This window comes from Arachis ipaensis, chromosome B03 (assembly GCF_000816755.2).
Source record: "Arachis ipaensis cultivar K30076 chromosome B03, Araip1.1, whole genome shotgun sequence".
Lineage (NCBI taxonomy): Eukaryota > Viridiplantae > Streptophyta > Magnoliopsida > Fabales > Fabaceae > Arachis > Arachis ipaensis.
This window is the reverse complement of record NC_029787.2, coordinates 31,211,358-31,224,551: the sequence shown is the minus strand read 5'-3', so window position 1 is coordinate 31,224,551 and position 13,194 is coordinate 31,211,358. Positions and strand designations below refer to the sequence as shown.

At 36.5% G+C, this 13,194-nt stretch overlaps 1 protein-coding gene and 1 long non-coding RNA gene across 2 annotated transcripts; both read left to right on the top strand.

Annotated features, from left to right (window-relative positions):
- On the top strand, positions 2,746 to 3,799 carry LOC107630239. The gene is made up of 2 exons (XR_001618187.2): positions 2,746 to 3,188; positions 3,239 to 3,799. It is a non-coding gene; the product is annotated as an uncharacterized LOC107630239 (long non-coding RNA).
- Positions 4,795 to 5,331, top strand: LOC107630238 (cytochrome c oxidase copper chaperone 2; the record flags this gene model as incomplete). The annotated part of the gene is given in 1 exon segment (XM_016333332.1): positions 4,795 to 5,331. A coding segment is annotated over 1 exon segment (196 nt), but the record flags the coding sequence as incomplete, so codon positions are not given.

Below are 13,194 nucleotides of genomic sequence, written 5' to 3'. Positions count from 1 at the left end.
TTGTTATGTCAATAAATTATTAGGCTAACTTAATTAAAATTAATTAAAAAAAATTGGTCCTGTAGCTATCATCACCTTTTTTTTAATTATTATCAAGCAGAATCTTCAGTTAATACTTAAAATGGCCCCTGAAATTTGACCCCGATGCAATTTAGTCCTCAAACTTTCAATTGACTCAAATTGTACCCTGAAATTTTGACATGTGTCTCAATTTGACCCTTCCATCGTTTTTCGTCACCGGAAAGCTGACCTGAAAAATTTCAGTGTCATATGGTCAACAATTTGGTTTCTATTTTTATTTTTTATTTTCACTTTCAGTAATTTATATTTTTAAGATTTTGTGAAAAAAAAAAACAAAATTATATTAAACCAAACAGTAAAAATAGGCACCATTCAGCCCTTGATTTTCTTGAATAAAATTATACTTACCAAATATAGTTAATTTTAAGGGAAATCTGATTGACGAACCCTTAACTCTTAGCTTTCGGTTTTGCTTGTTGTTTCTACTTTGTTTCTCCAAAACTGCAGAACTACTACTACTACTTTTCCCAGCATGAAAATCTATCACCTTATTTACCTTTTCATGGTATACAGCAGGTGGAGCAAGCAAGTTTTTTATCTAAATAAATCTCCTATTTTTTTGCAAGTTGTTTAAGATTTCAAACTGCAAAACCATCACTAAAGTTAATAAAATCTCCAAAAAATTCATGACCTTGATATATAGTGATTTGTGTGTAAATACCCGTGATATCTGTTGATGTCCATAAGAATTCTCTGGTATATCATTTTCATGCGGAGGAATGGGGCTTCCATGTGGGGGTTGGCATCTTGTAGAGAATCTGCTGATCAAGCCATTGTCAACAATGGTTGATTTGTTTCTAGACTGTTGGGGTTTCTGGCTAGGCATGCATACCAGGCATCTAGATGTAGAACCTTTTCTTGATTACTCAATTTCTAAACCTTTGCAATGTAGATGACTTGCATGACCACAGTTGAAAATTCGAATTCCAGAGCTAGTGGAGTTCTTCGTAAGCAGGCCATTGCAAATACAGCATAGTATAGTCCTCGGAGCATATCCGTGAGAGGCCTCTTTCTTGAGTAAACTCATAGTATAAAATGTATCATCCTCTATCAAGGATTTTGCGGCATCCTAAGGGCAGAAGAAACGAAAAGACGAGACTGTACGCACATGGTGTTGCTGTAGGCCAAGTTGAAAGCTTTTTACACTTGTTTACCTAGCACTATGCAATTAGGGTCACCCAAAATTTCCTAGCATAAGCAGCGAAAGATTCAGAAGAGGAGTGGAGGTAGACGGCCAATCCGAACACCACAATGGCGAAGAAGAACCAGAATATGTAGAGGCAGAGCAGAGGCAGATGCTGACCCACAACTGTGACGGCGACAATGACTCAGAGGCCGAAGCAGAGGGTGGCAAAGGCTAATGGAATAAAGAAGCACGAGAAGAGGCAGATCCAGAGGACATGCTAGAGCTACCTGAGGCTTGTTCCTGCTCCCCAATTCACCAGAAACACAATGATTTGGGTGATATGAAGATTGCTAGGTTTTTTTTTTTAAATTGTTGGGGGCTAAATTGATGCATACAAAAATTGTCACGTCAGACCACCGTTGAGGCTGCCAGGTGTTAATTACATGTGCCACGTCAGCTTTTCGGTGATGGAAATAGACGGAAGGGTCAATTTGAGCTACGTCTTAAAATTTCAGGGTACAATTTGAGTCATTTGGTAATTTGAGGGTTAAATTAAATCGAGGGTCAAATTTCATGAGTCATTTTAAGTATTAACCAATGTTCTGAAAATCAAATCGGACCGGCTGATCGAACCGGTTTAACCGCAAATCGACAACATTAACGATCCGATCAAGTATGTAAAACTGCTAATAAAAAACCGGCAAAAACCGTTGAACCGAACGAGAACCGGCCGGTCGGACCGAACCGGAACCCGGCCGGTTTACACAGAAAAAGGGGAAGCTCCTTCGTTTCTTTCTCCCTTTCTCCCTTTCTTTCTTTCAGTCAGAGAAATCACCCAAACCCAACCACAAAACCCTAGCACTGTAAGCCTACACCACCGCCACAAGGAGTGGCATACTGCCGCCGTCCGTCGCACTCAAAGTTCGCCATCCGTCATCTAGCTTCCCTCGTGCTCCAAGTCTTCAACCCCTGTTCGCTGTCACCGATCGCGGTTGCTTCCTCGAGCTCGGCGTCCGTCGTCTTTGTCTGCTCAGCCGCGCTTCCGTCGCCGTTTGTTTGCCGTTCACGTTCGCGTCTTCGTTCGCGTTCGCTCGGCGTTCACCGTTCGCGTTCACTCGCCGTTCACCGTTCGAGTTCGCGTTCGTCTGGAAGCCACGTTGCTCTGCTTCAAACTCTGCGACCAACCCGCGTGCTCCACTCAGCCGTTGAACTGCTCTCTTTTGTCCCCGCCGTGAGTTCCCTAAACCTGCCACTAGACAATACACTCACACAACACCAATACTCTTCTTCAAACTCTGCAACTTCTGATTTCTATTACAATAAGTAATTATTTGATTTGGTAGTGGTTTGGATTTTTTCATAGACTAAATTTAAGTTACAATAGTTATGTTCTCTTCTCTGTCACATTGAAATTAAGCTTTGAATTCTCTTATTTCGTTTTAATTTTACCGCACTCAACATGTTTGATGAAATGCTTTAACCATATTTCTGGTTGGTTTTATAATTTCTAGCTTTTAGAAACTTAGTAAGTTGATTGCATGTGAAATTAGAATAATTGGATCATAGTAATTAGGAAATTTTAGCTGTACAAATAGCATCTTTGCAGAAAACATGTTAGCATGATGATTCCACTTGCATTAGTATTCTTCCGGTTAATTTTTTAACTGTTATTGTGAACTTGTTAATTTGCTAATTGTTCTTGTGTTCTTCTGTTACTTTTATTTTTTTTTGGTTTTGTTGTGATTTTCTGTCCTTGAATTTGTTAAGTTGATAATTTGCTAAATTGTTGGGCTGCTGTTGTTTTAATTTGTCAAATTGTTAGGTTGCTGCGACTTAATTTGTTGGATTTTCTATTTAGGTCTTGTTCTTGTTTATTTGCTAAATTGTTGTTGTGTATTTATTATCTATTTGCTGGATATTGTTGATCATTGTCTTTGAGATTATTTACTATGCAGGTTTAGTGTCATCACTGTTTTGGAATGTTTTATAATGTACTAATGTTTGTTGCTGTTTTGTAATTGCTGGTTGCAGGTTTAGTGTGATTATTGGTTAATGTTTTGTAATGTTTGGTGCTGAATGCTGATTGTTGAGTTCAGATATGGTTATTTATTTTGACTTGGGTAAAGAGACTTATGGTCATTTTTTCCTGCCTTATACCGATTCAGATGATTATTTTCAGAGGATGAGCACTTATTTATGTATCTTGAGAAACTGTCTTTCTGTGTGTTATGAGCATTTGGTGAAGCCTGTATTTTACCTATTCAAAGCTTAGTTTTACCAAATGGTCTTCAAAGCAACTCATCCAAAATGCTACTGCACAAATCCAAGTCTATTGTCTCTAAAAGTCTGTATGCACCTTCATTTGGTGAAGCCTTTCTAGCACTAGTCCACTACCAACTTTGTTATTAATAATGTTATCAAATTTATTTATCCGAGTACTATGTTTATTTTTTAGTTGGATTTATGATAATTCATTTGATATTCTTCCTATTTTTGTCAGATATTTCCTTTAACATTTTGTATATTGATGAGGAATTGTACTTGCTTGGTATCATGCTTTCATCTGGCATTTTTGCATTTAATATAAAAAAAGGAAAATCCTAAGAGTAATTCACCACTCCATTAGAAAAACTTCATACTACCTTATACCCTCAACTTAATACTTGCATATTTATAATTTATTTATTATTCTATTCTAAAACGGTTTTTCCAGTTGAACCACCGGTTAGCCGATTGAATCAGTAAACCAGTGAACCAGTAACTAAAACGGTTTGATGACCGGTCCGGTTCTCAAAACCTTGGTATTAACTCCTTCATCCTTCTCCAAATTCTTTTTTATTTTATTTCGGATTGGCTTGTCTTGGCAGTTGGCAGTAGCGTAAGTTCTCTTCTCCCTCGTTCTTTCTGTTACTCTCCTCTCTTTCGGACTGTCACAAACTCAAATCTAAACCTGTTCAAATTTCTGTTTCTGCTGGATTTTCAACATCTTAGACTCCTAAACCTCAAGTTGGACAAAGGTTAGGATTTTGGGGTTCTAGGGCTTCTTACAAAGAGAGGTTCACGATGTGAACGGCCAATTTTTTCTTTTTTAATGAAATTTTATATTGGGGTTCTTGGGCATGTTTGGTTAGCCATAAAATTTCCCGGAAGAAATTTTTAGAGAGCAAATTTTCATGGGAGTATGTACTATTAGATAAAACTTTTCACTTTTCATCTTGTTTGTCATGTATATGAAATTATTCATATGTTTTCTTTTCACTCTTAATTTTATTTATCATCTCATTCTCATGTATATTGTCTCAGCATATTGGTTTATCTTTATTTGGAAAATTTTTGGAACTGCAATGCAGTTTAGAAGGGCATATAGTTCAACATTACATTCGGTTCAACTGATACTGAGTTTAGAACTTAGATGAATAGGTTTCTAACCCCATATGATTCTAAGATTCTCATTTGAGTTTAGCTTGTTATGATTATTTGTGAGCAAGTGACAAATTTTGTCTAAATATTAAGGCTGCGTTTGTTTTTGAGAACAGGACAAAATTTTGTGTTCTTGTATTCTCTTTGGTGATAAACTAGAATATAATAGGGTCTAAGCAGAATGAAGGTGTAGTTGCTGCGGCAACTGTTACAGAGTCAAAGCCAAAGAAGAAAATCTGCTGTGCATGCCCAGACGCTAAAAAGCTGCGAGATGAATGCATAGTTGAGCATGGTGAAGCTTCTTGTGCGAAATGGATTGAGGCTCATAAACAGTGCCTTCGTTCTGAGGGATTCAATGTCTGAGACTGGTGAAAAAGAAAAAAGGTCACTCTACTATAATAACTGAGTTGATTTTCTGTGGTCGATGAAGATTTTGGATCAGTTTATTTTTTAAGCAAACTACATCAGGATGATAGTTGTAACTAAAAAAAAAAGACTTAGGGAAATTGATTGCTACATGCACTTCATAATTGATCAACTAAACTTAAAACCTTTCTATGGAGATCCTCGTTTTCATTATATCTGGTATTATTACTCCTATATCACTTGCTGAGATTATAGAATGAGTAGTTAGTGATTTTGTAATTTGTACACAAATCCATTTGTTGTCTAATAAATGTGGTTAATCAACAAATCTTCCTTCCCATTTTTGCTTCCCTCTGTCCCTGTTGATCCTTCTTGACTAGGAGCAAGCAGTTATTTATAAAATTTAAATATACAGGAATCGTCAACAGTTCTTCTCATTGTTATCTTGATCTTCACTTGATATCTTTGTGATGATATTATTTTTGTGTAGCATTACATTAAACCAATTTACTTGATGAAGAATAGAACATGCTTTTTGTTATTTGTGACTATAATGAGACTCCATTCTACCTTTGCATGATGGATGTAATTGAAATCTCATATACTTTGCAACCATCTCAAATCGGTATTTGTACTAATTCAGCTTAACCTGAATTCTGCTTGTCGTGTGAATAATAATAGAGTGGAATGTGGAATCCCTAATTCACTGGACTAAAATATATTCTGGAAAACTATGAAACTGTGTGCATTTAGACTTTAACTTTAGATAGTAAACATACAACGTAGGAGTTTGTTGGATTAGAACTTAGCAATATACTCCCTTTTTGACAAATTATCTGTCACTTTGGAAAATTTGGTACATTCAAAACTCCCGATGCAATTTGTATTTAGATGTATTAAGCCTTAAATGTACCATACTTTTTAAAGTGAAATAATTTGGAACGAGGTAGTTGGTCCAATTTATTGCACTGTGTATCATTTACATATGATATCAATGAGCATAGTTATGCACGAGATGAACATATATTCTCAAACATTAGCCGCTAGTGGAATAAGGTTTCGTTGTTGTTGTATTATATTGTGTACTTTGTTACCAGTTTTCTTCAAAGTTATGTGCCTATGCTTCCTGTGTGCCGTTTCCCATTTTACATTGATTTCAAATATATTCAAGTAATTGATATCACTTTCATTTTCGAATTTAAGCGAGCTGATTTTCGCATACAGTTATGTATGATTGCTCTGTGTTTGATATAGAATGTGACGCTGACAACATAGACAGAGATGCATATTTTTAGTCCATGTAACAATAAAGTGCCAAAGCCATAGCTTTTATATAACTATCACTAGAACCAAACTCGATTCACAGTGCATTACTTATACAGATATGAAGTGCAATAAGCACACAAATTTATTTAGTAAAAGATTACTTATTAGGAAATCATTCCCAAACACATTTGGCAATCGTATTTAATGGCCACAGCTGCAGTTGTTGCAGGTGCAGTTGGTGCAACTGCAGCTAGCGCCGCACTTGCATCCGTCGTTCTCAGCAGCTGAAGCGACAACCGTCTCCGTGTAGCTGCAAATGCACCAAAAAAAAGCAGCTTGAGTAGGGGTTCTTTTCTCTGTAATGGGTAGAGCTAAAAAAGCAGTAAAACTATGAAGGATATAAGAATTTCTCGTCAATTTTACCTCTTTTCAGTCTCCATGATTTGAACGACGTTGTTTCCCTTCCTGAAAAATTTGTACGAGCGAATTAGTAAAAGCAAAGTATTAAACATGCACAAATGGTATCGAGCGAACTATTCATAATGATTGAAAATGAAGTACAATTGAATGGTACAGAGCAAGTTTGTTAGGCTGCGATTGATAGATGAAACATTGATAGAGACATTATGTCCATAGATACTGAATTAGTGTATTTTGTGTACAGAGATACTAACAGAAAACACAACTTATTTTTTATTTTTTTGTTAATTATATTTTTTATTATCATATTTTTCTTTTCAAACTTTTTAAATGAAAAAATAAAAATAAATTAGATTTTCATAATTCGTTCTATTTTATCACCAAACAGAATACAAAAACACTAAATTCTATGTCTTCATTTTTTATATTTTGTTCTTTGTTCTTAGTGTCTTGTCTTATCATGTTAGAAACAATGGCAGCCTTAGTGAACTTGCTCTCATAGCATAGAAGAATTTCTATTAAAATTGTATCAAAATTTTCAGAAGAGAAAATATAGGCAACTAATTTTTAGTTTGATAATATTAGTCAACTCTTCTTTAGGATTTAGAATTAAGAATTTATAACTTAGGATTTAGAATTTAAAATAAACAAAATTCTATAAAAGTTGGCTGACTTTTGTCGGAATACACGCAAGCAAAGAGAGGGCATTAAGCACTTACACACACTGGGTCTTGTCAGCGCAGTCGCAGTTGCCGCAGGTGCTAGACATGTTTGGTTTTATGGAAGGAAAGAGAAATCACGAAGGTATGAACTATGCTGTAGATTGCAAAGCTTTGTATGTGTTGTGGCTCCAAGAGTTGAAGCAGGAGGCAGTATTTATAGTTGGAAAAAGAGCAAAATTATAGAGAGGAAGTGTGCATTGTTTGAATGATTGGAGGTCCTCTTTTGTTATGGACCTCACAAGGCATGTGGGGGGAATACGTTTCCCGGGCAAATTGTTATCTGAAGGAATCTAAATCATGGAGGTTTGGCTTTCTTCCCTCCTCTCGTGTCAATTTTAATTCGATTCTTGGGAGACTTGCGTGCTTATTATGATATTCCACGACTTCTTTGCGGTTGAATTGTTCCATTCCCTTTTCAAGTAAATACATAAGAAATGTATCACAGTGAGGACAATAGCCATAATGAAAGGCGAGAAACCTAAGGTTCCATTTGGCATGCTTGAGTTTTTTAAAAAATAAGTTAATACATTTTGTTTGGTAAAACAAAATGTTCATGTTATACTTTTGAATTTCAAAATTTTAGAGGTGATTTTTTAAAGTAAATTTAAAAGGCAAGTTTTATCAAATGTTTTTGTAATTAGAAAGTCTAGAGATTAACATTTTTATTAAAATTTGGTTAACACTTAACCAAAAAAAAATGAGTGATTTCACATTATTAAATGTAATTTTATATCATTAAAAATACTAATAATAACTAATTGATAGTTACAAATTACAAAATTTATTGGCTCTTCTATTAAATTTATTTTATTTGGTTTAACCGAATAGAGCGAGTTTAATTTTTGGAAAATATTTGTAAAATGACAAAAATAAATAAATAAATAAACAACCTTTAGAATAGAAGCACACGTTTTACCAAAGTCATCTTAAGTATAATAAGTGTAATTATACATAAATTTGAGACTTGTATGGATTAAAAATTATTAAAAAGTCACATGATAAAAGATTGAAACAATTATCTCGCTTTAGGTAATAATAATTTTGACTATTCATAGGAGGATTAATTCTACATTTTATTTTCTCATTTTTATTATAAACTATAAAAGATTACCATGTGTTCAAGCGGTAATAATAAAATAATTTTATTAATCTACTTTATTTTAAAATTTTTATCCAAATAATATAAATTAGAGACAAATATTTGAGTATGCTAATAAAAATATTTTTTTTGATGGTATAAAAACGTTATGTATATCTAACAAAATTAATTATTGTTGTCAATTTCTTGACTAATGAAAATCTATTCTAAATTGAAAAATTTTTTGTAATTTTTTGAACACCTACCATACAATTTTTTTTTAAGAATTAGACTCATATATTTGGGTAAATGCAGGAATTGTGGTTTCGCCCCACTTGCTCCGGGATATGATGAGTTATGTATTAAGGTGCAATGATATGTTGAGTAAGTAATGAATGATTATGAAATGTTAATGATGGTATCTGAGATACGAGTTTCCCTGGGTAAGAACCGTGGCTTGCCACCACGTGTTCCAGGTTGATTCTTGATACTCTGTTGACCCTACGTCGTAAGGGTGACCGGGCACGTATAAATTCCCGGGTATGGATAGCCCCCATTGAGTGATTATATGATGAATGAATATGAACCCTATGCATAGACTCTTGGGGATGCGCGACGGGGGACAGTCTAAGGTTTTCGGACTTGTCGGGTTGGTTGGATAACCGATAGATGGGCCCCATCAGCCATAGGACAGGCATGCATCATATGCATTTGTTTGTATTGGTTGCTATGCATTTTTGGGTATGCCTAATTGATATATATATTACCTGCTATTTGTTATACTTACTATTTGTACTACTTGCTCATTACTTGTGCGTGAACTTGTTTGGTTGCTTGTTTCTGTTGCATTATGATTGATGGAAGAATGGAGGAAATGCAGAAACAGTTTGGTGTTAGGTTAGGATGGAACTTGAGTAAGTTAGGTAGATTTAGAATACCTACCCCTGTTTATGGCTTTTGTTTAGTACTTAAGTTGGATAACTGAATAACGCGATTCTAGGATTGCCTATGGCTTTCTCAGGACCGTATTTATTATACGCGTGGCACATTTACCATGCTGAGAACCTCCAGTTCTCATTCCATATTGTATTGTTATTTTTCAGATGCAGGTCGAGAGGCTCCTCGCTAGGCGTCTGGATCCTAGAAAGCGAAGTAGTCCTTGGGTGTATTTTGGTTTCTGGTTGTATATATGTATATATATGTTTAGCTTACTCTCCAAGTAACTTATGTATGCTGCTCCTCTTAGAGGTTGGGGGAGAGATAGGAGTTTTCTTTGATATTTTGGTGTATTTTGGGATATTTTTGGGAACTCTTATGTATATATATGTATATATGTATCCTCTGGCCAGCCTTAGCTTCGCAGGCTGAGTCAGGGACTAGTTATGATGTTTCTTTGACTTTCCTTTACATCTCAGTTTACCTTTATCTTTTTTCGATTAGATTTCTTAGTACGCAAGTAATCTTATTCCTTGAGCGTTGCGCTTCTCATTTTGCAATTTTTGTTTACCCGTTTGTTTCAAGACTCCTAGTATACTATTTCTTTCATAAATATATGTATATTTTTACTGTTTAGAGGTTCGTAATACCTTACCATCTCAGTCTTATGACTTAAGCATAAGATTTAGTATAGTAGGGTGTTACATTATGGTATCAGAGTAGTTCGTTCCTATAGAGCCTGAGGACAGACTGAATATGCTACTGTGCATTCTCTGTGTATATGTCTATGTGCTAATAGAATATATAACTGATATGTGTAGCATACATGTTCGCGAGCATGTGTTTGGGACTCTTAAGCACTAAACTTGAGATATTGAGACTGATCACCTTGATATCAATTGTTTGGTGTGAACAGAAACCAAATGGCGTCTCGTGGGCGCGGTCGTGGGCGTAATCGAGGTCGAGGACGGAGAGGTAACGGAATAACTATACCGGCAGACAGTTTGACTAATTTTGTGACCACAATGACGAGTGCTGCTGCTGCCATTGGTGTTGTTGCTGCTGCGACCAGTCGAGCTATGGATTGGACGAGACCACTAACTAGAATTGGCAATGATGGTGCAAATGAACGCGAAGGCAGGAATAATACCCCAAGTGCAGTGGTACCAGTGGGAATAACGGGTTATCCAGAGTTAACTAACATAAGTCAAGCAACGGGAGAAAACTCAAGAAGAACTGTGGTAGCAAGGAATAATCGCCGGGAGTATTCTACAGAGAAAAAGGAAAAGAAGACAAAGATTACACCTAGGAGCCAAAATTTCAAGAAGGACCGTTCTGTTACTTCACGCTCTCAACGTCGAAACAATGATCGGAGGAACAAACACCATTCGGATCCGAATTCAGAAGGGCAAACTAGTGCTCAACCAGATGACTTAAGGTGCCCAAGGTGCAAGAAGTACCATCCAAACAGACCATGCAGGGCCGGATTAGGCGTATGTTACAAGTGCAAGAAGTCGGGACATATAGCTCGAGACTGTCCACACAAGGAACGCCAAGATGCAGTTGAATCCGATCTTCAGACTCGAGGTAACCATAAGCTAGCAGTTGAGTTTTTAACTACCTTGCGTATCCTTAATATATGTATGATCCAATTGTGAAGCACGACAAGTTTTGATGATCGTGGAGTCCGAGCCGATGGTTGGTCGAAGACTACTAGTTGTTGAGATGGAGTGATACTTGGCTAATTTAGGGGAGTGGCTAGGTTCTTGAAGGATAAGAATCAGAATGACGTAATGGAAGTAGGGTGAATTATACCTAAAGAATTGGGACCGTTGAGAGCTATGCGGAGTTACTGTTTGAAATCCAGTGACGTTAAGATTTCAAGGGAAAGGAATAGAGCGAGTACAACCTTTAGTTGTTAATTGATCGAGAGACAAGTAGAGGCAAGACCGAATTCCTACACGAGAGAGTTTCCAAAACCGTTCTTGAAGATGTACCAGAACTTCCACCTTAGAGAGAGCGTGAGTTTGCCATAGACGTAGTGTCAAAAATTGGAGCAGTGTTGATTGCACCACAAGTGAAGACATTATTAGAATCAGTAGAGTTCAAGACCGAGTAAAGAGAGTACTGGAAGAGAGGATCGTCCAACTAAGTGTTTCTTTGCGAGAATAAATGTGGATATATAGTTCTTCCTCATCTCTTATTCGAGCTCCCACGTATATTCCTCTACTCTGTATTGGCTCCAAGCAACCTTTACTAACGAGACTTCGTTTTCTAGGAGTTTCTTAATGCTGACATCATCAATCCTGACCGGAACCACTTGAAACATCAAATTCTCCCTCAACTAAACCGATTCAGGTCTAAAACATGAGTTGCATCAGAAGTGTACTTCCAAAGTTGCAAAATGTGAAATACGTTGTGCAGGATCAAAATGTGAAATGTGAAATACGTTGTGCGGTGGTAGAGCTATTCAATATGCCATCGGCCCAATTCTCTTTAGTACTTGAAATGGACCGATATAACGGGGATTCAGTTTCTTTGTCTTTATCACTCTTTTTCAAACTCTAAAGGTTTTCGTCTCTGATCAGCATAGCTTTTCTGATGACTCTGAGCGGTAAGGATTCTAGATCGATTCTTCTTAATCTGTTCCGTTGTCTCTGTCACTAACTCAGGCCCCAACAAACTCGATTCTTCGGCCTCATACTAACATAGTAGAGATTGGCACTTTCTCCCATACAAAGACTCATACGAAGCCATACCGATGCTCGCATGGTAACTGTTATTATACGCAAACTCTACTAGTGGCATGTATCGATCCCAACTTGCCAACACACAAGTTCTTAGCATATCTTCCAGAGTTTGTATCCGATTGACCATCGATTTGAGGATGGTATGCAATACTTAGGCATAATCAAGTCCTGAACGCTTTCTGGAATGCTTCCCAAAACCTTGAAGTAAAGAGAGGATCTCTATCAGATACTATAGCTGTAGACACACCATGCAGTCTTATAATCTTTTTAATGTATAAATGCACTAACTCTTCCAAGATATAGCTCATACGAACAGGCAATAAATGAGCAAACTTAGTCAAACAATCAACAATTACCCATATCACATCAAATCCTTCTCTAGTTCTCGACAAACCAGACACGAAATCCATGATGATAACTTCCCAATTCCACTTTGGAATCTCTAAAGGTTGTAGTATTCCGAACGGCTTCTGATGTTCAATCTTCACCTATTAAAAAGTCAAATATTTAGATACATGCACCGCTATATCATTGTCATTCCTGGCCACCAAAACATCGCCTTCAGGTCATGATACATATTGGTAGCCCCAGAATGAATTGAGAATCCACTCTTGTGAGCCTCTGTTAACACATCGTCTCAAGTCTCCCATATTCGGTACACAAATTCTTCCTTTGTACCCCGAAACTCCTTTTCTGTCTCGAGTAACCTCTCTTTGTTTCCTTTGTTCTATTCCTTGCAACATTTTCTGTAGCTTTTGATCATTCTGCTGAGCCTTCTGAATCTCAAGCTTGAAATTATTGGAGATATGCAACTGGTTCAGGCACATATTCCCAGCTACCTCTCTAACACTCAAGTTAAGGTTCTCAAACTCTCTCAACAACTTCTCCTCTTTGATCATCATCTAAGCAATATTTAAATACTTTTGGCTTAGTGCATCTGCCACCACATTAGCTTTTTCCAAATGATGACTCAGCTCAAAATCATAATCCTTAGCAATTCCATCCATATCCTCTGATGCATATTAAGCT